The sequence below is a fragment of the Scomber scombrus genome, chromosome 15 (genome assembly GCF_963691925.1).
Source record: "Scomber scombrus chromosome 15, fScoSco1.1, whole genome shotgun sequence".
Classification (NCBI taxonomy): domain Eukaryota; kingdom Metazoa; phylum Chordata; class Actinopteri; order Scombriformes; family Scombridae; genus Scomber; species Scomber scombrus.
In genome coordinates, this window is record NC_084984.1 from 1130927 (window position 1) to 1156255 (window position 25329).

Below are 25329 nucleotides of genomic sequence, written 5' to 3' on the forward strand. Positions count from 1 at the left end.
TGTGTTAATTAATAACTATTATTGTAGCTTTAAAGAGAAGTTCCTTCTGTTGTTATTGTGCACATTTATTATGATCGGTGGCTGATTAATGGAGTCAGTGCTCAGATTCAACCCTTCACTGTTGACTGGTGGCTGCTGACAGATGTTAGCAGCTGTAATTAAACAAGTTTATGAGAATACCCTTTTTTGGTCCCCGTTTGTGGGTGATGCCCCATAATGTTAATTAATTTAAATAATTTATCTAGTTTTTAATTATGTTTTCATAATCATAAATTACATCACGTCGTGACACACTGAAGAGGGGCGAATGTAAACTTTGCCGCTACCATCACTGTCATGTTCAGGATATTATTAACTTATCTAAACTAAATATTAGTATTTTGTCTCCTTTATGTTTCTGTGACAAAGTCTCTACACAGACTGTTCAGTTAGCTAACTGTTAAGAAGCGCTAATGCTACGTTATTAAAATAGTGAAAACATGAAGAAGGTGGTTAGAAAACGGAAGTGACGTTGGGATTTCTCTCTCACTCAGCCGTTGATGCGGAAATGAACTCTCTTCAAAGATACTGGAGGACAAGATAGAAATCCTCCTACGATCAAAGACGCGGTGACACATCTAGCTACCATGAGTTAAATGAACAAATAGTGATATAATCATTCTTTATCACATCGTATCAGTGCCATTAAGTAACGTATGAAACTACTCACCTCACAGTATTCATGTGAGTGTTTTAAGATCGTGTAAACCAACATTAGCAAGCAAAGAAACCTCTGAAACACGTTAGATAAACTACAAATTAGAGAAAATAAGCCACTTAGTCAAAGGTTGTGGCTTCTTGGTAAGTATGTGCTTCGTTTGTGCAGCTTATCATTAGTTTATCTTCACTAAATGATTAAAGAAAAGGACAAAACAAGTCGAAACGGTGAGCTTGCTGCTAGCTACTGACCGGTAAACTTAAACCGGAAGTGATGTTGGGATTTCTCTCTTGGTCAGCTGTTGATATTGACACATTTCAAACGTGAGACACACTGAGCTCATATATCTCTGAGTGTTTATAACCTCCACCTTTAAATTAAAGCAACGCAGTTGATTTTTGTTGGAACATTTTTGGCTGCAGACTTTTATATATTTTTGTAGATATTTATAATTAATTTATAGTTGCTGCAGAGACTCTTTGGCTAGCTGAGAGAAGAAACAGCCTGGAGTGAGCTAAGTACTGAACCTAACGGTAACCATGGAAACCACACTGTTAATGCTTTTATAACAACATATTACTGCAGTACTATGTATTAATGTCCGCTCCACTCCTGTGTGCAGTGTAGTTATTGTAATTATGAGCTTCATGTGCAGTTTTTTTTGTTAAACACCTGTGTGACGTGTAGCATCAGGTGTGTGACGTCAGCTGGACCTGGACAGGTATGAATGAAGCGAGGACAGAAATCAAAGTGAAAAGAGTTTCCTCAAGAAAAAGGTCCAGAGACAGCTGGAAGACTCACCTGACTCCTGCCAGAAAGAGAGGAGGAGGAGGAGGAGGAGAGGAGCTATGTCCCAGGAACTGGAAGCTCAGCAGCATCATGGCTGATATAAAAGCTGTTGAGGTACATTATTGATTAAGTATCGATGTGGAGCTGGAAGGATTAGTCAATTAATGGATTATTAGCTGCAAATAAGGGTGAATGAATGTGCAATACAGAGCTGGACCAGTTTGTGACAGAAAAAACAATTTCTTAGTGATTTAAGTCGTTTTTCAAGCATAAATGCCCCCAAAAAATCACATTCTGTATTTTCAAAGTGAATATTTGCTCAACATTATAGGACGTCATTTAGTGCTTTAGGAAACTGATCAACATCTTTAATCAATAATTAAAATTATTTTTAGTTGTATCGATATCGTGATATGAGACTATATATCATCTTAGAATTTGGATATTGTAATAAAGTGATATATATAAGCGTTTTCTTTGTCTGGTTTTAATGGCTGCATTACAGTAAAGGACTGTTCTATTATTTACCTTTTACTCACTTTGTCATTATATTCAAATTACTGATGATTATTTATCAAAATTTCATTGTGTAAATATTTTGTGAAAGCAACAACAGTCATCCCTACAATATTGTTGCAATATCGATATCGAGGTATTTGGTCAATTATATTGTGATACTTGATTTTATCTATATCGCCCATCTTTTGATCAGAGAACATGAAACTAAACCGCTTTAAGTGTGAATGAACAGCCAAGTATTGATGTGGAGCTGGAAGGATTAGTCATGTATTTGATTGTTAGAGAGCTATAGCTCCAACTGAGGACTATTATCATTTTTGATGAATGTGCAGGTGGAACAGTTTGTGATTGACAGAAAAAAATTCAGCTACTTTTTTTGACAGTCAGTTAGTGATTTAATATTTACTTATTAAATAAAGGACGTAATTTTGGGCTTTAGGAAACAGTGATGGACATTTTTCACCATTTTCTGACATTTTATAGACCAAATAACTAATTGATTAATTGAGAACAGATTAATCAATCAGAATCAAGCAGAAATGCCAAAAAATCCGTAATACCGTCTTTTTAAAGTGAATTGAGTACGACATTTAGTGCTTTGGGAAACAGTGATCAATATCTTTAATAAATAATCAAAATAATTGTTAGTTGTAACTCCAGGCAGACAGTTGTTGTTTTTCTGTCAATCAAAAACCTATTTCAGCTTTTGATCAGAGAACATTAATGAAACAGTCGTGTGTTTTCTTTCAGTACTGCAGTGACAGTGAGGACTTATTTGGGGACTATGACAGTATCTTGGAGGACAGTTCTCTCTTAGCAAAGCTGGACGATGCAGAGCAGAATGAGCGTCAGCGTGACCTCCAGACCAACGCTGTGGATCAGCAGCAGGACTTCACAAGTCTGCGTCCGTCAAAACCGTCCGTCTACGGCGTCCAGAGACGATCCAGCGAGGACGTCCTCACCGACTCCATCCTGGACGGCCTCGGAGACGAACCCTTCGAGGACTTACCGGCCAGCCAGCTGGAATTTCAAGAACAAGTTAATGAGAACGCGAAGAAGAGCCGACTGCAGGATGGAGATAAAACCTCAACACCTTTTAGAAGCGCAGACGCAAAGAGAGACACGCACGATAAAACCAAGAGACAGACGAAGGCGAGGAGGAGCGTGGCCGACCAGCTGAAGAAGACGATGCTCTGCAACGCCGCCGCTCCCTCTGAGCTCTCTCGCTCCGTGGTGCTGAAAGAAGCGGTGGTTTCTGAGGAGATCAGCGTCGCCATGCTGGCCATGGAGACCGTATCTGCTCAGACCACCGACCTCGGACCTTTCTTTGGACTTCCCACCAAAGTCAAAGACCTGATCTACAACCTGAGAGGAATCAAGAGCCTTTATGGTGACGCTCTGCTTCATAACAGATTCTACATGACTGCAGGTGATTATGAGCAGAAGTTTGTTACTATGGAAACCGTTTGTCTGTTTCAGATTGGCAGGAGACGTGTCTGAACCTGGACTGCGTTCATCAGAGGAAGAATCTGATCTACTCGCTTCCCACCAGCGGAGGGAAAACTCTGGTAGCAGAGATCCTCATCCTCAGAGAGCTGCTGTGCAGGAAGAAGGACTGTCTGTTCATTCTGCCGTACATATCTCTGGTGCAAGAGAAGGTACTTATCAAGGATTTATATTTTTTATCAAGGATTATGTAAAATTCACTATTCTGTGTTTATTTATTCAGTGTTTCCCACAGAGAGAGACTGCAGTGGTTGGACCTCAGGCCGACCCTTTAGGGGAGTCTGGGGGCAAATGCATCATTCTGCTGCACTCTGAGAGCAAAATGAAGAAGTTATATCTATACAAATCTTGTGCTCTAAACAATTTAGTGTTTTAGTAATTTAACTAGTGGTTGTATGGATATGAAAGGTGATGACACAGCAAAAAAAGTCACACCCATAAAGCATGGGGAAGACATTTTTACCAGCAAGTCAAAACTCCAGCAACACAAAGCACGTTGGTCTGATATTAAACTTCTTCTTACTACAAATGTTGCTGGACTTTTGACTTTCTTCAGACTTTTTGTCCTCCACACACCCTGGAAGTAGGTGAAGTTGTGCCAGAAACCTCCACCTTGTTTCTAATAATGTTCCAAACAAACAAAGACTAAGCAGATGTGATTATCTAAGTTCAGCTAGTTCATTACTGACAAACATATAAAATACTGTTTCAGTAAATATTTATTTCTACCTTGTTTTTCTTCTAATAACTAAACTTAAACTGTTTGCTGAGCAATAAAAACTTGACTTCCAGACGACTTAGAAGCGGATCAGGATCAGAGTTGATTTATTGTACAGATGAAAGTATCTTTAAATACTGGAGCTATGAAAGAGATTAAAGAAAGATTTTTTTAAATTCTGCATTTAAAACCAGTTTTCCAGCCGAGTTTGAACAAGTAGCACAACTAAAGTTAAATATAAATAATATATAAACTCTGCTCTGTGCAGACCAGCAGAAAAGAAACTTGACATTTTTGTCTATACAGATATAAAGATGTACTTTTATTATTTATGTATATGGTGAATAGAAGAGGACCAAGTATAGAGCCCTGTGGGACTCCTTTACTTCACTTCACTGCTTTTAATTTAAAGCTACAACCTGTTTTGTGTCTTTGTTGAGGTTCGTGGGTTAGCGAGCTTTGGCCTGGAGCTGGACTTCATGGTGGAGGAGTACGCTGGCAGCAAGGGGAAGTTTCCTCCGATGAAGAAGAGGAAGCAGAGGTCTCTTTACATCGCTACGATAGAAAAAGCTCACAGCCTCGTCAACTCTCTGATCGAGACCGACCGGCTGGACCACCTCGGGCTGGTTGTGGTCGATGAGGTACGCTGCAGTGTCAATACGTTTCACACATAGACTGTATATTGACACATGCACAGTAACGTCCGCCATTGACATAGCCACGCCCTAATGCATACCCTGCTTTATCGTCAAATATAAAATCAGGGAGGCCAAAATGTCCCAAATGAACATCATACTGCATTGAAGAAGGCTTTAAACTAGCGATTGAGACCATAAACACATTTTGAAAACGTTTACTGAGGTTAGAAATCAAGTGAGAAGTTGGTGAATTCTCCATTGACTTGTATAGAGACGGAAGTCCTTTTGACACCAAAACGGTCGCCCCCTGGTGGCCTTTTGATAGAATGCAGTTTTAAGTTACTTCCTCGTTGGCCTCATTGCAGAGGACCGCAACTCCCCGCCTGGTTTCACATGACTAAATAAACTAAAGCACAGGAAGGTTTAATGACGTGTTTTTTCTTCCTCACACAGCTTCACATGCTGGGAGACGGCAGCAGAGGGGCGGTGATAGAAATGACTCTAGCTAAAGTTTTATACGTGAGCAGTAAGTGTCTCTTTTTATGATTTAGTTTCACTTTGTTCGCTGTTCTTTATTTAAAGGAGACATATTCAGCTTTTAGTGGTTTTCTGGCATTTAAAACTTGAGGTGAATGTTTGTAGAGATGCTGCCTGTAAGACAAAGACCAGGTTTCAGGATGCTGCAATTTTTTTTTAACTCTTAGGAGACTTAAAGAGACAGGAGATAAAACGGCCTGTTTCAGACTGAGATGCTGCATAAAGGACCAGTAGAAGATAAATAAGGAGTTTTTAACTGGAAATCATGCAAAAATATTCCAGTAGAGACACAGAATATTAATATAGAGCTGGATATGTGGAGAATAGGAGTTATTTAATGATATTTTTGAATAAAATAAACAGTCCTGCTCTTGTTTTTCAGAAATGACTCAGATTATTGGGATGAGCGCCACTCTGGGAAACATCAAAGACTTGCAGACGTTTTTGAAAGCTGAAAACTACACGAATGACTTCAGACCTGTAAGTGATTTCTAATTTATTAAAACACTAAAAAAATATTTTCCTGCAAGCTTTCTCTTTCTTCTTTCTCTTTCATTCTTCTCTCTGCACAACCTTTGGTAGCTGGACATAAACTGAGACAGACGATATTTAACAGATTTTCTCCCTGCTGCAGATTAACTTCTACACTGTATAAACACACAATAATAACTTAACTCTTACAACTTAAAAAACAGACTTTATGATTTTACATTCACTGTGATGGATCAGTTAACAAAATTGGGGAGTGGAAAGTAGAATAAATATTACCAATAGAGAGCTATGGAACACTTTGGGTAAGGTTAATTTAATGTAAATATATTTGATTTGTAATAAATCATCTTAAACACACAGGTGGATGATGGTTTTGTTTTGTAGTTACTATGAACAACAGATATTTAATTGAGTTAATGTCTGTGTAGTTATTGCCGTATATATGTTTGTTTGTTTGTTAAATGCGTAAAAAGTTTGTTTTTGTGACTTGTATTAAAACAGTCTGTGGTGCATTCAGGTTCAGCTGAAAGAATACGTTAAACTGAATGACACCATCTATGAAGTGGACCCGAAAGAAGAGGACTGCTTCAGATTATCACGTCCTCTCAACTACAAGGTCAGAAAAAATTCACTTAATTTACATGAATGTTAAATATATATAAACATTGTGATTTTTTTATTATCACTACACAAACCAACCACTACCACAAAACACCAAACAGCTCCATATTTGTGTCCTCTGTCTCGTCCCACAGTACTCCAGCTCGATGCAGAAGATCGACCCGGATCACATCATCGCTCTGGTGACCGAAGTCATCCCGAATCATTCCTGTCTCGTCTTCTGCCCTACGAAGAAAAACTGTGAGAACGTTGCATCGATGATCTGCAAATACCTGAAAGAGTGAGTGAAGTTGGTCTGTCCTCTAGTGTCTCCTCTGTTGTCTCCTCTAGTGTCTCCTCTGTTGTCTCCTCTAGTGTCTCGTCTAGTGTCTCCTCTAGTGTCTCGTCTAGTGTCTCCTCTAGTGTCTCCTCTAGTGTCTCCTCTGTTGTCTCCTCTAGCGTCTCGTCTAGTGTCTCCTCTAGTGTCTCCTTTGTCTGACTCCATCATGTCCTCCTGTCTCAGGGACTTTCTAAGGCACCGGGAGAAGGAGAAGTTCGTGCTCCTCAGAGATCTGAAGGACAGCGGGAACGGCTCGGTGTGTCCGGTGCTGCGGAGGACCGTCCCGTTCGGTTTGGCGTATCATCACAGCGGTCTGACCAGCGAGGAGAGGAAGCTGGTGGAGGAGGCGTACTCTAACGGTGTGCTGTGTCTCCTCACCTGCACCTCCACGCTGGCTGCAGGCATCAACCTTCCTGCACGCAGGTCAGTCTCTGAGGCAGGAAGCAGGAGAGCTAAAACAATATTACCAGATCAAGACTAGATATCATCTTAGAGTCTGGATATCGTAATATTATATCATGATATGACACAAGTGTTTTTCCTGTTTTTTAAAGCTGAATTACAGTAAATTGATATTTTCTAAACTTAACAGACTGTTGTAGCTGTTCTATTATCTGCATTTATTCACTAAGTCATTAAATAAGTATAAATAAATGGACTGTACATACATATTGCTTTTCTAGTCATTATGGCCATTCACCCATTTACACACATTCACACACTGATGCCAGAGGCTACCATGCTCATCAGAGGGAGACTAACCGTTCATACACATTCACAAAGCAATGGGAGCAATTTGGGGTTAAGTATTTTGCACAAGGACACATCGACATGTGGACTGGAGGAGCCGGGAATCGAACCCTGATCTTCTGATTGGTGGATGATCGCTCTACCTCCATTATATCCACATTACTGATAGTTATTCATCAAAAATCTCATTGTGTAAATATTTTGTGAAGGCACCGATAGTCATCTATACAGTATGTTAAAAAATATTGTGATTTATTTGTCTGGTATTTCGTTCGACCAACTAGAGCTGTACGGAATAATCAATTAATTATTAGCCAACTATTTTGATATTCAGTTAATCGTTTTGAGTCATTTTTAAAAGAAATTATCTGATTCAGCTTCTTAAATGTGAATTCTTCCTGGTTTCTTTAGTCTCTGTGACCGTAAACTGAATTGTGTTGAACTTTGAGAAACACTGATCCAGATTTTTCACAATTTTCTGACATTTTCTGGACCAAACTTATCGATTAATCAAAAATATAATCAATAGATTTATTGATAATGAAAATAATCTCTAGTTGTAGCTGAACAACAGTCAAACCCAAAGATATTCAGTTTAAAGGCTGCGACTAACTATTATTTTCTGTATTGATTCACTTACTGCTTGTTTTCTTGAATATTTGATTAATTGTTGAGTCTATAAAATGTGTTTTAAAACAAATAGTGCAAACAGTGACATCTTTAGTTTGCTTTTTATTTTAATCAACAGTCCAAAACTAAAATATATTCAGTTTACTGCCATAAATGACAAAGAAAAGCAGGAAGTTGTCACGTTTTAGGAGCTGAAGCTGGAGGATTTTTGGCTTTTTGTGTTTGGAAAATGACTGAAATCATTAATCAATTAACAAAATAGTTTAAGATTAATTTTCTCTTTGTCGACTAATTGATTAATTGACTAATCGTTACAGCTCTACAGTAGAAAGGTAATTATTGGAGATAATACAAGTGAACATTTAGCCATTAAAACCTGAATCACTGCAGTATTAAACAGTCATTACAGTGTTAATAAAATCTGTAGTCCTGATCTTTAGTGTTTTAAATGCTGAGTCAGTGCTGCGTCTTCTGACATGACAGATTTAATTTATTTTTGGGTTTGACCTCGACGTCCACAGAGTGATCCTGCGCTCGCCGTACGTGGCCACCGACTTCCTGAAGAGGAGCCAGTACAAACAGATGGTGGGACGAGCCGGGAGAGCGGGCATCGACACGGAGGGAGAGAGCATCCTCATCCTGCAGGACAGAGACAGGAACATGGTGACTCACTCATTAAGTTACAGCAGCTCTTATTTCACAAAAAGTCTGATTCTAGTTCTCATTAATAATGTCAGAGACCAACAGGAAAATCTGATTTCATCATCAGAACAAAAGATTAACCAGATCGTAGTAAATATCTGGATCTTCGATTAAAAAGTCAGAGTTAGAAGAGTGTGGACATAAAACCAAAATAGATTACAACTCCCAGGGTGCATTTCACTAACAAACAACCAATCACGGAGCTTTAAATTCTGTTACAGACAACACTTAATTTTGTTGAAATTGATAAAACAGTCTGCTTAATAAATTAATTGATTTCCAGATTGATGCAGTAATTATGGCAGCAAAGTGTTTTTAATATTAAATTATTTATATTAAATAAATGAGCTGTGTTTGTGTTCTCCCTACTGGCACTAGCCCGTTATCTCAACAAGTCAAACTGAACACAATACAGTAAAAATGGAGAAAATGAAAAGAAAACTAAAACTAAGCTGATTTTATCTGCTGTTCACTTTAGTTTTAGTTGGTTTTACATTGTTCATTGTAGTTTTTATTTAGTTTTTTATTTTAATTTTATTTCAGTTAAATAAATTATTTTTTAACTGCTAGTTTTAGTTAATAATAGTAACCCATGAAGGCTTCATTACAGCAACTGGAGAGCATTTCTCACTTTCAGCCACTAGGATGAGCTCTAAGCTAGTGGCAGGAAAAGCACATTACAGTATAAAAACCAGTGTAGAAACAGGATGACATCATCTGAAGTCAATCTACATAAAAGTGGAGCAGGTATAAAACCTTATCAAAGTTTATGGTTGAAACTTGTTTATTGATATTACTACTTTCAGCCACTAGGAGGAGCTCTAACAGAGTGAATACTTTCAGCCACTAGGAGGAGCTCTAACAGAGGGAATAACAGCTACTTTCAGCCACTAGGAGGAGCTCTAACAGAGTGAATAACAGCTACTTTCAGCCACTAGGAGGAGCTCTAACAGAGTGAGTAACGGCTACTTTCAGCCACTAGGAGGAGCTCTAACAGAGGGAATAACAGCTACTTTCAGCCACTAGGAGGAGCTCTAACAGAGTGAGTAACGGCTACTTTCAGCCACTAGGAGGAGCTCTAACAGAGTGAATAACAGCTACTTTTAGCCACTAGGAGGAGCTCTAACAGAGGGAATACTTTCAGCCACTAGGAGGAGCTCTAACAGAGTGAATAACGGCTACTTTCAGCCACTAGGAGGAGCTCTAACAGAGCTCTAACAGCTACTTTCAGCCACTAGGAGGAGCTCTAACAGAGTGAATAACAGCTACTTTCAGCCACTAGGAGGAGCTCTAACAGAGTGAATAACAGCTACTTTCAGCCACTAGGAGGAGATCTAACAGAGTGAGTAACGGCTACTTTCAGCCACTAGGAGGAGCTCTAACAGAGTGAATAACAGCTACTTTCAGCCACTAGGAGGAGCTCTAACAGAGTGAGTAACGGCTACTTTCAGCCACTAGGAGGAGCTCTAACAGAGTGAATAACAGCTACTTTCAGCCACTAGGAGGAGCTCTAACAGAGGGAATGTTTACTGCTGCTATATTGCTGTTTTATATACAGTCTATGTGCTGCCCTCGGCTACTTTGACTTGGTAGTAAGTTAGCCTGCTAGCTAGCTGACTGGAGGCAACATGATGCAGACGAAGCCACACAAAAGTCCAGCGTGGTGTTAAAACCTCCCAGAAAGTAAAGGATAATGTTGTCAGGTGTGAAATATGTGGAGTAGAGTTGAGTTATGGTGGTTTCACACGGACATAAAGCTGGTGTCTGCTGTGACGGTTACTGAGGGAGACGGACCTGACGCTAATCACCAGACTAGTACGTCAACGTTTGTAACGGCTCTCAGAGAGAAAACTAACGTTACGTATCTCATTGCTAACATGATGGTAAAGGAAATGCTCAGCGTTGTTTATGTTATATTTTTAGGGGTCTGTAAGCCTGTAAGATTTATTATTTCAATTATTGTGTTTGTGTAAAGAAATGAAGGCTGATTATCATTTAAATTAATACAATATTGGGCAGTTAAAGCTTGTTTGTTATGAATATTGAAAGTTATTTTTGATGTATTATTATCTATTTAGCTCTGGGGAAGGTCGTCATGCAGCGAATAGTTTGTTATTCTGCAGTTATCCGCCATGAAAATGCACATCTCTACTCATCAAACTCATCTCTGTAATGATCTGATTAGATGATGCAGCAACTCCTATGCGTCATTTATTTTAGTTTATAAGGATCCCCATTAGCTGCTGCCTTGCTGTAGTTATTCTTCCATGGATCTGACCATATGCATAAAATTGCTTGATAAATAATGCAGTGTTTCCCCTATGTACATTCAACCGCTGCAAAAACGACTGTGCTTGAAGTAACGTGACGTGCAGGGCCTGAATTTCAGCGCGGGATTGCGGGTATTGCGCACAATTTAATAGATTCCCGCAAATCCAACACTTATAATGCGGGAAATTCCCACACACATTTACAGCGATGTATATTAATGTTCAACCAACGTCTGCAGCGGTGCTTACTGCAGGACGACTGGCCGGAATCGCTATGTCCGACTGTCTGACTTCGACCCTGAACACACCTGTAGCTCTCTCTGTACCTCCCGCTAGCATAACACAGAGAAGCTAACAGTGATATTAAGTTAAAGGAAACAAACACAGACCGCTGGTTAGAACATAAATCTACATAATCTGAGGCAGAACCTTCTCAGAAAAAGACTTCGGAGCCCGAAAAACGAATGCAAACAGCGCCATGTAACGTCAACATTAACAACGTTAACTGTGACGTTACTATAGCAACACGTTTCAGGCTAACCGGCTCAGAGTATATGAACGGCTCCAACCCAGAACTGTTTGTTTTTGTGACTATAAATGCAGCGTGTGTGAAGACTGACCTGCGCAACAAACTGCAAGGGGAGCATTTAGCTACCTGTATGCGTGTCAGCATGAACGCCCACCCCCCCCCCCTTCTCGCAGTTCAACTATCAGCGAGCCATGGAGCTTTTCTTTCAACACCTAAGAAAAATCAAGTGCTCAAATGCAGGATGTGGCCTATAGTCCATGGGCCAGACCAGATGTCGGTACCACTCAAGGTGGCAAAGGTTACTTATCATTTTTGAAAACCTCCATGTCTGTAGATATTATTTTTGTATGATAACCCTTCCTGAGTCACAGCTATATTACAGTTATCAGCTGTTGAAGTTAACTTCCCCCATGGAAAAAATGCATTTTAGACGTTGGTACATATCTTGGTTTAGGCTCAGGTTCAGAATATTTTTCAATGTTTAAAAATATTGTGTTTAGTATCATTTTAAAGGGGACACTCTAAGCTTTCATTTAAGCCCTTTTGTAAATCTTTATGACAAGTACAGTGATCACTGGAGCTCATCAAACTTTTAGTCACACACGTTTTTCCACAATTTTCGCCTAAATCATTTACTTTCTTTTAGTCCTGTGACATAAAGGAACATCAGGGACACAAAACGTTAATATAAGAATACTCACAGGACTCCAAGGATTCAGGAAATGTATAACATACCTATATTACTCAATTCCGAGGGGTGATTTTCAGCCTTTTATTTTAAGCGCAGCTTTACTCAGAAAGTAACCAGACCAAAGTCAGTTAGTTCAAAAAGGTGTCTTTATACATTCTTTCCAATAGACAATGAGTATAATAAGTTACCACAGTGATTTAATAACTATGAAAAACTATGAACAACATTGACATTTGCATGAACTTGGTCAGTGTGGGATATATTATAATTAATGTTACTGGTATCAAGCTCTATGTGCACTTAGATTGCGTTAACAAGGGTAACCAGGTCCAGAATCACCACACTGAGCATCAAGCTATACTACTACTACTACTATTACTATAACAGTAATACCATCAGAATTGTATTACACTGTGTTACTCATCAAACTGATCATCTCTTTCATCATCTGACCCCCTAAGTTCAAAGTATGGTTCTGGATCATCCAATTGCTTTTGGTTATTACAGGTCTGTAACCTGCACATGTCTGTGCAGGTTAGTCCATTTGACAGGCACGTGCAACTTGGCAATTTGCATGAACGCACACACTTGCATGATAGCAGCTCCAAGACCACATCTGGTGCAGGTGGGGAGCGCATCCAGTGAATGGCCAGCTTGCCATCATTGTCTGTCCATCCATACTGAGTAGGGCTTGGCGCCACAGGAGTAGCTTGCAGACAGCACTTCCAGATTGCTGCCTGATAGTTGGCTCGTTGAGCATGCATGAAGAGACAGTCTCTACATGGTGGCAGTTGGCTGGACTCGACTTCTCCCCTTTTAGTGCAGAAGAGCTGGTAGCGCAATTCATTTACCTCAGCAGTGCTGCTATTAGCAACATACATGCAACAGGTAAACTGCTCAATTTTCTGGAATAGCTCATCACTCACATTCCATGACTTTCCCAGTTGGCTGAAAGTCTCTTGGCAGGAAGTGTCCTTTCTGACCATCTTCAGGGCATTCAGCTTCCCTCGACCGGCGAATGCACTGACAGTGTCACAACCTGTGAAGGCGTGGAAGCCAATTAGGCTGTCACAGATGCTGTTTCCAAGTGAGCTTACCAGTTTGCTGATGTCAACAAAACGTGTGCGGTTCTGTGTCCCACATTTCTGGTAGATGGGACAGGCAATGTCTTTCTGGAAGCCAAGACAAAGCACCATGACATCAGTGTCCTCAGCTGTTATGATAACTGCTTTTGAGCCTGCATTAGCTGCATGCAGTGCATGCAGGAGCAAACGTGTGTCAGCTTCTTCATGGGTTGAGTGCAACTCTGCTACTTCCTCACACTTATCGTTGGTCAACTTGTAGCAGGTTTCCTCACAGGTCATGTACAATACCTTACCATGAAGCATTTTTCTGTATAGTGGGCCTTTCCACTCTTCCACCAGAAATTTAATGAGACTGGTCTTGTTGGAGGGACTGCAAAGGAATTTTCGCCACTGCCTGACATGGTGACCCCCTGTGAGGTTCTTGTACTGGAGTGTTGTTTCTGCACCCCGGTTCAGTCGTTCAGCACCTTTGATTGAAGTCTGGCAGTAGACATCAAAAACAACATCAATCCTCTCACTTTGTGCTCCTTCCTGGAGAACCTGAGTCAAGGCTGACTCTGCCACCTGTGCAAAGATTTTGTTGTCACCATTCATTTTCTGCACCAGGCTCATCCCATCAATGATGCAGGTAGATGGGGTTGGGATGTGTTCTGTAGGAGACACATTCTTTTCAAGCTCTCTGGCGAGTGCAGCCTTGTTTGTCTTTCGTAAGGACCCATCAGGATTTGCCAGTGCCCATGGCAACGGGCCTAGTGGGTGAGCAAGGACATCCCTCATATTAACCTTCCTGCTTTCAGCCACAAGGATCATGTGGCTGAACAGATTTCTATCAGCCTTTAGAACCACCTCCTGAGCTTTCTTTCCATGAGTTCTTTTTATGCTGATATTTGAGAATGTTTTCAGACTTTGCTTGGTCATCTTGTCATGGAATTTTAAAGGTGGCGGGTCCTCTTCTAACCGTGTTTGCTTGAATACCTGGTAGGCCTTTTCTCCTATCTCAGGAGCTCTCAAGAGATCCCTGCTCACATCAGGTGGAGCAACGGAGCCCGTGGAGAGGTTACCCAGACCAATGCCATTGGGGGCCATAGGATTGAGCCAGGTATTCTCCATCAGGTCAATGAGAGACTTGACATCTTCTTCATCTCTTTTGATCCTTGGACCTTGTAGATCCGGATGGGACAGCTGGGAACTGCCTTGACCTATCAGTTCTCTCAGCTGTCTGAGGTACATGCTTCTGTATTCGGCTGTTAGGTAATATTTGGTCACAGCTCCTGGCTTCAAGCTGAATCCCTTTGTCCCTCCAGCTGTCTGGGTGTCTTTGTTCACAGTTTCTTCAATAGCTTGATCAACAGGGATACAGCCAAAGGGATTGGTGGAGCCCAGTTGCACTGAGAAACCTCCTTCCATGAATTCTCTGTACACATCTGGGTGTGTGATGGGCAGCTGAGACATCTGAGCATAGTAGTAGGGAAGGTAGCGTGCATAATTCATTCTGTCGTAAGCAAAGCACCAAGGGATCATTGCTCGAATACTTGCCAGGTGCAGCATCCAGTCTCCCTCTCTGGATGCTCGAATGAGCCCCAACAAAATTTCCACCATGTCCAAATAGGACATCCAGAACGCTGAGAGACTGCCATTTCCATCCCTAAGAAACTCCCTGTAGACTTCAAAAAGCTCCATGATGCGTGTACAAGAGCTGTTCTCAAGGACCTCCTTTAAAGCGGCTTGTGAGACCTCTTTCCCAAGGCTGTCAATTGCCCTCAATGTGTCCTCCAGGTGAACCATGTCATTCAGGTGAGTTGCTTCCAACCAGGACAGGAAACCATTCCATGTCAGCCGCATGAGAGCTTCATACAGAAGCTTGTGTAATCGCACTGCCCTGTTGTACTTGCGGCCATCCATAACACCAGCAACAGAACCTTCTGCAATAACACCAGATTCAATGCAGAGATCTCGGAGTCCAGCATCTTGAAAACGCTTTCCTATTATTCCAAGCAACGTGCAGATGGTGTGGAATACCCCAAGCCTGACAATTATATGTTGGAACTTGTCACTGTGTTTCCATGTAATCTCAACGGCCTTCGCATAAAGGGCTTGGTCAAAGACACAGACAACCTTGTTCAGGCTTAATTGTTGCATGATTCTCAGTGACTGATTGAGCACCTCGTTGACAGTAGACATTTGTGTTGCTGGAGCATTGATGGTAGGTAGATAGCCTACATTGTTGGGGATAACGACCATCTCATCTCGAGTCAGGACATTGAAGCCTGTCCAGCTGCTGACTGACTGTCTTTCCTGTTGTGACATGCGTGCAAGGAACCAAACAACGTTCTTCTTTCTGGCAAGCTGAGTATTAGCCGAGGTACTGTTATCTGCACTTTTGCTTTGTGGTGGCCCCACCCGTTGTCCAGCGTTGTAGGTAGGCAACGTTAGTGCAGGTGCCCTGATGCTTCTCTGCTTTGTTTTGGCAACAGTGGGCTTGGCTTGGACAGGAACTTGGTCGACTTTCTTTGCTTGAACAGCGATTCCATTAACTCTGTGAGATGTTCCCTCACCACTTACAGTTTCTTCAAGGCGATCAATATTGTCCCAAGCTAAAGTTGTGAATATACCAGGGTGGATGTTAGCAGGCAAGGCTATGTCACTCCCTAATGATGAGAGTTTCTGAAGGCAAAGGGCAGTATTGATCTCCTCCATCTGTGAATAAGACACACAGTGACCAAGTCGATTTAGGATGTTTATCAGCTCTACATTCCCTGTCAATGACTTGATACTAAATGGAAGAATGACATGCTTGGAAGGCTTGATCGTTCCACATGTCACTGCATATACTATGTCTTGTCCAAATGATTGCAGAAGCCGCTGAACTCTCTGGGTTGCATGATCAAGATCATTAGAGCCTGTGAGTAGATAGCAAAGTAAGACACTGAGCGACTCTGGAATGGTAGGACATTCTACTTCTGGTTTGACTTCAGGTGGCCAGGACTGAGGAACATCTTGACTCTTGATGTCTGCTCTCAATGTAATGGCTGCTCTGGCTATAGCATCTTGAGCACCAATACTTTTAAGGATGTGTAGCTCTTGAATAAGAGACTGGTTTTGTTTTATAAGTTCCCTAATTGACAGGTTATCTGGATAGAGGAGGAGTTTTCCTTTGGCATCAGGAAAGATGTGCAGGAATCCATCAAATTCACCCTCAAGTTTTCTTCTTAAATGTTTAATGGTTGATTCCTTGACTTGGATAATTCCTTTTGAGTTAATTGAAGCAACCAGTCTGGAAGTTAGATCGGCCATTGTCATTACTTGAGGTTTGGCAAAAAGCTCCATCCTGATGAATTGGAACAGCTCATCATATGACTGATTTACAGCAGCTTCATACTGGGCTTCAGCATCATCAGATGTATTGCAGACTAATCCTTCTTTAGAACCCTCCTCTTTAGTATACAATCTATAGCAAGACCTGTGGTAGTGTCCCTCGGCTGCTACAAGGTCTCTACTAACTATTGCAAGGATTCTGCTGTCCTTTTTCCTTGTGGCTGCACTCCTGATCTTTGCATCAGCTCGCAGTTCTCTACACTGTACTAGTGTGTCTTTCATATTTTGTCTCTTTACATATTTGTCAGTTTTCTGACAAAATATGCACTCCATATCATAGGTTCTTGATGTCATTGGGGCATGTCGAGCTTCTCTCTTAGTTGCTTTCTCTTCAGCAGAGCCACTAGCACATTGCTTTTCTTTATTGAGGATGCCATCAAGAACTTTCTTCATAGTGAAGATACTGCGGCACTTCCTGTGGTAGCAGATTGCTGGTATCTGTCCCTCAGGAATGTGTTTTGCCAGTTCTAAAACTGGTGCATGATTACGGATCTGAGCTGCCCTGAGCAGAGTTCTCCAGGAGTCAACACTCTGAAGTGAAACCAATTTATCTCCATCATCAGAGCAGTGGATAATACATTCCATTTGTGGTTGCTTTGGTAGTGGGCTCTTCCTTACTTTCTCACCGGTGGCCATGATAAGTCAATTTTCAACTGCAATATACAATCAGAAATCATTAATCAAAATGTATCTTAACTAATGGTAACTAAATGATCAAATCATCTTAGCACATGCATTAACAACACACTGAAGGTAATGTTAGTACTTACTGATCAGAAATACAGAACACTAGTATTTACCTTAATTGCAGGTATATGATAATGAGCAAACAAGCATGTATCAATTATATACTTAGAGTTTACCTATGGTGTTCAAAATGTTCTGGTCTAAGGGCTGTATGGGGATTACAAGTAATTGTTCAAATTTAAGGCATGTATTCATGGGCCTAGGAGGCATTTAAAATGTGGGTAAATGTGGAGGGAAGCAGGGACACTGCCATTATGTGCATGCGCAGTAACCAATTGGCTTATGGTTCCTTTTAACAGGTGTTTTGACACTTTGATCTGAATATACTAGTGCGAGAAAAATTCTGGGTACATTTTGTAATCACATTCAGAGGAAGCGTTTGACCCCAGATCATATGGAGCTAAATCGAGGTCATATGTTTTATTCATTCGAAAAAGAGATTCGAAACTGAAATTCCAAATTTCGATATTGAAATTTGAAAATCTGTATTTAAAAAACAAAAGTAATAGTAGTTTATTTTGAGTAAATTATTTGTGTTCATGCAAATCTTTTTCAGTTTTTTACAGTATCAAATCTAACCTTTTCCAGTTAAAGGGTTTTTGCCCTTTGCTTTGTGGGTGTGGTATTTTGAAAATTCCCCCCTTGCCTCTTGAGGAAGCATTCTGATTGGATACTAAAAAGCCAATCAGGAAAGGAGTTGAACGTTGCAGCCTCCCACAACGATACTTGGTTGTCTATAGCAACAGCATAGCAACCGTCTATAGCAACAACATAGCAACTTAGCTGTTCAAGTTGCAAGCCAAAACTGAGCACACCTCATTAGTTAGAGCGCAGTGAGACTTATCTGAGCGAGCAATTTATATTTTGAACAGAAAATATTAATCTGAGCAAACAAAAATATGTCCTGTGGGCGTCTACACGCTCGCTCAATCTCTGCTCTATGCAATGACAGGCACCCGGCGCGCTTGCTCACAGAGTCTATGTGCACGCAAAACTTCATGTGTGCTCAAAACTTCATGTGCCCCCCTTGAGTTGTATGTAAATGAACCACAAAACCAGCAGCCAACCACAGACTGGGAGGGGAGGAAGCAGCCTGATTGGCTGTTGAGCTAGCCAAAGGGCTGAGTTGCTATGTTGTTGCTATAGACGCTTGGTATGCTTTTGCTATAGATGGTTGCTATGATGTTGCTATAGACGCAACCCAGTATCGTTGTGGGAGGCTGCAACATAGACGTTGCTGCAACGTTCAACTCCTTTCCTGATTGGCTGTTTAGCATCCAATCAGACTGCTAGGAGGACTTCAAAATACCACACCCACAAAGCAATATCAGGTCCAAAACCTCTATAACTGGAAAACATTAGATTTGAAACTGTAAAAAGAAAAAGATTTGCATGAAAACAAATAATTTAATCAAAATAAAACAATTACTTTTGTTTTTTAAATACAGATTTTTATTTTTCAAATTTCAATATCAAAATTTGGAATTTCAGTTTCGAATCTCTTTTCGAATGAATAAAACATACAACCTCGTTATAGCTCCATAAGATCACATATAAGAAAACTATAAACCTCTTCTTTAAAAAAAATAAATCCTAATGTCCATGTTGTCTGTGGTAGCAAACATATCAAACCAAGAGACTGTCAGCCAACCTAATGTAGCATTAGCACTTCTTAATGGTTATCTAACTGAACAGTCTGTGTAGAAACTTTGTCACAGAAACATAAAGGCGACAAAATACTAATATTTAGTAAAATACTAGCATTTAGTTAAATACCAACATTTAAATGGTCATTTTGATTTTCAGTAACTTAACAATGTCCAGAACATTTAGTTGTGATAGTGTTTGACCCACCTTAAGCTTCCCGGTGTCCGTGCATCAATGGAGCGACAGCATCACCTTGCGCGTGTGTGTGTGAGCGCAAGTGTGCGAGCGTGTGCAAGATGCTGCCAGTAGCAGTGAAAACGTGGACTGGAGTTTCATTGATTTGGGTTTTCTCTCAATAAACATTTTGAATGGATTTGACAATGAAACACTTACACAGCGCTCTGAAAACAGCGCTGAGTGGATAGACTGATATACTGATTTTTTGACATGGTAAAGGTGGAGGGTTCCAAACTAACAATTTTAGATTATCCTGTATATGCCTGCATTCATGTCTCAAAATAAAATAATATAGGTATGTTATACATTTCCTGAATCCTTGGAGTCCTGTGAGTATTCTTATATTAACGTTTTGTGTCCCTGATGTTCCTTTATGTCACAGGACTAAAAGAAAGTAAATGATTTAGGCGAAAATTGTGGAAAAACGTGTGTGACTAAAAGTCTGACGAGCTCCAGTGATCACTGTACTTGTCATAAAGATTTACAAAAGGGCTTAAATGAAAGCTTAGAGTGTCCCCTTTAAAATGACACTAAACAAAATATTTTTAAACATTGAAAAATATTCTGAACCTGAGCCTAAACCAAGATATGTACCAACGTCTAAAATGCATTTTTTCCAAGGGGGAAGTTAACTTCAACAGCTGATAACTGTAATATAGCTGTGAATCAGGAAGGGTTATCATGCCAAAATATTATCTACAGACATGGAGGTTTTCAAAAATTATAAGTAACCTTTGCCACCTTGAGTGGTACCAACAAGTGAAATTTTGGCCTCTGGCCCATGGACTACTATGCCAATAAAGTGGCTTCAATACATTTCTGTGTTAAGCCAATCCATTTTTCCTAGTGTCATGCTTTAGAAAGAGTATCTGGTGTCAGCAGACAACTTGAATCTGTTCATTGTTTGGTGAGTTGAAATTTGCCAATTTCTTTCCACAAACTCACCAGAAGTCACTATTTAAAGGGTTATTTTTCAATATTTTCTAACCAAGTGTTGCTAGGTTACCGACAGCGCCGCTGCTACAAACATTTCTAGGGGAAACACTAATGTGTAACATTATATAACTGTAAGAGCCTGAATGCCGTTTATTAGCTAAGGCTTCATTCGTGGAAAACCTACAATAGACTAAAGACATTTTTAAAAACAACCTCAGCCTTTCCACATGATATTAACTTTTTGCTTCTCTGTTTTTCTTCTTTATTTGTGTTTTTTTTTTCCCAGGCTAAAAATCTTGTTTGTGCTCCGATGGAGAGCTGTTACAGCAACCTGATGCACGGCGATGGGAAAGGCGTCCTGAGTCTCATCCTGTCGCTCATCGGACTGAATGTAAATCCTCCTCTCTGTCAGTTTTTAACCATATGAATAAATGATGGTATCTCAATATTGAAGCTAAATATCTCAAGTTATATACGATACCAGTGAAAATGAAGCTTTCCTAAACAAAACAGCATCATAATACCAAATGGACGTTACAGTTACTCAACAAAATAGTTTATTCATGTGTAGTGTTGGCTTCAACAATCAACAATCAGGATTCAGTGGTTGGTTAAAACTGATACCAAACAATCAATTTGAAACGCAGGGTGTTATCTGCAAGAAGTCCCTCAAATTAGGCACATCTGGTGTGAAAGCGCTGGTGTTACAGTCAAGATCAGATGTTTAGTTACTTTGTAAGTAAATCTGGGACTGAGATTTTTCTTACTTTTTCGTACTATGTGTGTAACGCATAATGGGCTTAAAAAAGTCTTAAATTTAACTTGTTCAAACCTGCAGAAACCCCGTGTTTGGCTGCATTAAAATAAGTACATTTAAAATAAATAAAATAGACTAGGGGGGACATTTGATATCATCCATATCGTTGCTTTTTGTGACACGTTCATATGTAGATATAGATACGATAACAATATATGGTTCAGCCCTAGTCTGAGCTCCATATTGCACTGTGTGGACTTCCTTTACTGTGTTTATTTCTGTTGTAGATCACTCAGTCTGTGGCTCAGATTTGGGACTTCCTGTGCGGGACGCTGCTGTACGTCCAGCAGCAGCAGCTGTGTGTGGAGAAGAGTCTGCAGGACGTCGTTCAGCAGTGTGTCGACTTCCTGAAGGAGAAAAACCTCGTCACCGCCTCTGCAGACGCACACGGGGAAAGTCTGCAAGTCACCAAGCTTGGAAGAGCTACGTTTAAAGGTAAATCAACCTTCAGTCAGTCACACTTCAGTAGTGCAGCACGCTCAGACTGAGACTTGAGTGACTGTTTGTGTGTTTTCAGGCTCGGTGGATCTGACTCGCAGTGACGAGCTGTACTCAGACCTCTCTAAAGGTTTGGAGGGTCTGCTGCTCAACAGTTACCTTCACCTGGTCTACCTGGTGACACCGTACGACATGATCTCACAGTGCAAACCTGACTGGATGATTTACTTCAGACAGGTGGAGCATCGCCCGTCACACATCATGAGTCTTTTTAGTGTTGATGAAGCGTCCTGACAGATGTGTCTCTCTATCTCTATCTCTCTCTCTGTCTCTATCTCTATCTCTATCTCTATCTGTATCTCTCTCTCTCTCTCTCTCTCTCTCTCTCTGGTCTCTGTCTCTCTCTCTCTCTGGTCTCTCTCTCTCTCTGGTTTCTGGTCTCTGGTCTCTCTCTCTCTCTCTCTCTCTCTCTCTCTCTCTCTCTCTCTCTCTCTATCTCTCTCTCTCGTCCTGTCTCAGTTCACGCTGCTTTCTGCTGCCGAGCAGAAGATGTCCGCCACTGTCGGAGTGCCTGAAAGTTTTGTAGCTAGAAAAGCTGCAGGTCAGACTGTGAAAAAGGTAAGAAACCTCTGAGTGGCGGTTAACTAGTCTGCGGCTGAACATCTAGATTTGGACAAACAAAAAAACTCCTACAAGATCATCCAGAGTCTGTTTTCAGTTAGTGTATTAAAACTTATAACAGAAATATGTTTATAAAAGAGTTTCCTGTCTGAGGATAAATGATGAGGAGGGGTTTTAAATGATAAAAGAATGATAAATATTACATATTTTATGTATTCCCCAGATGAAATGTAATATTTAGAACAATTGTATTCCATTACCTTTATTTAATATAAAAGTTATAATGTAAGATCATGCCAAACTAGTTGATATGGTGTTTTATTGACAATTTACTGTTTTTAAGCAAGTTGAATTATTTGGTACAAAGTTTTTATGGTTACACCACTTAGACATTTTTGCAATAATCCTCTAATATATTCTCTCTAAATGGATTAAAAGCAGAAATTTGATGCTGGGTCCACAAAAAAAGAATGTGTGCAAGTTATTCATACGTTTATTTTCACATTTTAACCCTTTAAATTTAAACTAAACCACATGGACACATAAACACATCATTGTCCCTCATGCATATGTACAAAGTTTGACCTGTTTATTGAAAAATGTTATGAATCATATTCCCCTGGACCATAAAATAGTGATTGTGAATGTGTTTTTTCCATAAGATTTATGAAACATTATTAATGAGTGATGAGGAATTGATGAATGTGATGATTGATGTAGAGTCAGAATATGAACAGTATGTGAAGGACCATCCTGAGCGCTCAGGATGATGATGATGTTGTTGTGTGTTTCAGAGTATGAACATGGTGGTGGTGAGTAGGATGTATTTGGCTCTCGTGCTGTTTTCTCTGCTGAAGGAGACAAACTTGTGGAGCGTCTCCGACAAGTTTCAGCTGAGTCGAGGTTTCATCCAGACGCTGCTCAGCTCCTCGTCGGCCTTCTGCTCCTGCGTGCTGCACTTCACTGAGGTCAGAGGTCATCTGTGTATCTGCATGTACTCATAAATAACACTGACACTGATCTGAGGTCTGATCGGAGGTGTGGTTGCTGTGTTCAGGAGCTGGAGGAGTTCTGGCCGTTCAGAGCTCTGCTGACTGAGCTGACGCGGAGGCTGAGCTACTGTGTGCAGGCTGAGCTGATCCCTCTGATGGAAGTAGTCGGAGTCATGGAGGTCAGTGTGGAGCCTTCACAGCACTGTTCACTGTGTTGTCCTCCCGGGTCAAATTGACCCCGTCTGTTTTGACTGTTCCTTTCCTCCCTTCCTTCTTTCCGTCTGTCCTTCCTCCCTCCCTCCTTCTCTTTTTTCTTTCCTTCCTTCCCTCCTTCCTTTCTTTCCTTCCTTCCTTCGTACCTCCCTTCCTGCTTTCCTCTGTCCTTCTTTCCTTCCTTTCTCCCTTCCTCTTTTCCTTTCTCCTTCCCTCCCTCCTTCTTTCCTTCCTTCCTTCCTTCCTTCCTTTCCTTCCTTCTTTCCTCCCTCTCTCCCTCCCTCCTTCTCTCTTTCTTTCCTCCCCTCTACCTTCCTCCCTCCCTTCTTTCCTCCCTCCCTCCTTCTTTCTTTCCTCCCTTCCTCTTTTCCTTTCTCCCTCCCTCCTTCCTTCTTTTTTCTCTCTCTCCTACCTTCCTTCCTTCTTTTCCTTCCTCCCTTCCTTCTTTCCTTTCCTCCCTCCCTTCCTTTCCTTCCTTCCTCCCTTCCTTTCCTTCCTTCTTCCCCCCTTCCTTCCTTGACTCGAGGACAACAGGAAGGTTAATATTTTGTGTGCTCATCTTTTTATGAAACTGATGAGGTGATGTAGTTCACTGCACGGCCACCAGGGGGCAGTGTTGACTGTTGAAACAAACAGCTGAGACTAGTAAAAAAAAAACATGAAAATATCACCACATAACTTTATTTTGAGATGATTTATTCCATCTTCAAAAGCAATTTATTATCATTATTATTAATATTATTATTATTTATTGTCTTTCATGTCCGTTCACTGTTCACTATAGTGTGTTTAAATGCAGCTGAATTCACATCATTCTTCTTATTTATAATCTGTCAGATTACAGAATCAATATGAACGTTAATCACAGCTCAGAAACACGACCTGTGAGATCGTAGAGACGGCAGATAAAACTATTAATACATTTTCATTTCATGTTTACAGATGTTTGAATATTTTGACCCTTTTGTTGCTTCTGATTTTCTCTGATCACTTTTTATGTTATAGACTCTGATTCCTGACTGATCAGATTTTCCTTCTCATAATATTGATTCTAAACTATTTACACAGTTTAAATATATTAAAAGTGTGATCACGTGATTAAACAGTGATTCCTGTTTGTTATGAATCTTCTTAAACGTCACTTAAAATCATTTTCATAAGATCAAGAAACTGTTATATTCTGTATATTTAAACAATTTGATTTGTTGTAACCTTTTTCATTTTGTCCTTGTAAAACACTTTGTAATCTCTGGTTTTAATAAGTATTATATTAAACATTATTATTAATATTTGTTGTTTTTTACCTCCAGTCGAGAGCGAAGCAGCTGTATAACGCTGGCTATAAGACGCTGACTCACCTGGCGAACGCCGACCCAGCAGTTCTCTCCAAGACGATAGAAAACCTCTACAAGAAACAAGCCAACCTGATCGTAGCCTCGGCTAAAGTGAGCATGATGTTAAAGCTTTGACATGTAATCAGAATTAACACGTGGACTGTTCTTTGTGCGGGTCAGGTGACGTATCTCTGTGTTCCAGATGCTGCTGAATGAAAAGGCGGCGGCGCTTCAGGAGGAAGTGGACGAGCTGCTGATGATGCCGATAGATTTCCCCTCAGCTTCACAAACACAACAACTCACCTGAGTTCATTCATTACTGAGAAGTTTTATTCTCTGTGTAAAAAACTGATAGCTTCATTTTTTTATGCCATTGTGTCACTGAAAATATATATCATCATTATCATCATTATTATTATTATTATTATTAATTAAATAATGTATTAGATGGACTCTGCTTGATTTTTTTTTTCTTAATT

At 40.4% G+C, this 25329-nt stretch overlaps 1 protein-coding gene across 1 annotated transcript; it reads left to right on the forward strand.

Annotated features, from left to right (window-relative positions):
- The first annotated feature begins 1034 nt into the window (after window positions 1-1034).
- Window positions 1035-25266, forward strand: helq (helicase, POLQ like). The gene is made up of 19 exons (XM_062434665.1): window positions 1035-1230; window positions 1385-1600; window positions 2756-3395; window positions 3485-3663; window positions 4670-4870; window positions 5321-5393; window positions 5787-5884; window positions 6414-6512; window positions 6652-6797; window positions 7020-7259; window positions 8738-8879; window positions 20722-20826; window positions 21480-21687; window positions 21770-21927; window positions 22210-22308; window positions 23106-23279; window positions 23369-23482; window positions 24827-24961; window positions 25053-25266. The coding sequence occupies exons 2-19, from the start codon at window positions 1421-1423 to the stop codon at window positions 25155-25157; spliced, it is 3096 nt and encodes a 1031-aa protein (XP_062290649.1). The 5' UTR covers window positions 1035-1230; window positions 1385-1420; the 3' UTR covers window positions 25158-25266.
- The last annotated feature ends 63 nt before the right edge of the window (window positions 25267-25329 follow it).

Coding starts and splice junctions, on each gene's coding strand:
- helq (XM_062434665.1), top strand. CDS start 1,421: ATGAATGAAGCGAGGACAGAAATCAAAGTGAAAAGAGTTTCCTCAAGA. Junction 6,798..7,019: donor ATCTGCAAATACCTGAAAGA/GTGAGTGAAGTT, acceptor CTCCTGTCTCAG/GGACTTTCTAAGGCACCGGG. Junction 20,827..21,479: donor TGTCGCTCATCGGACTGAAT/GTAAATCCTCCT, acceptor TTTCTGTTGTAG/ATCACTCAGTCTGTGGCTCA.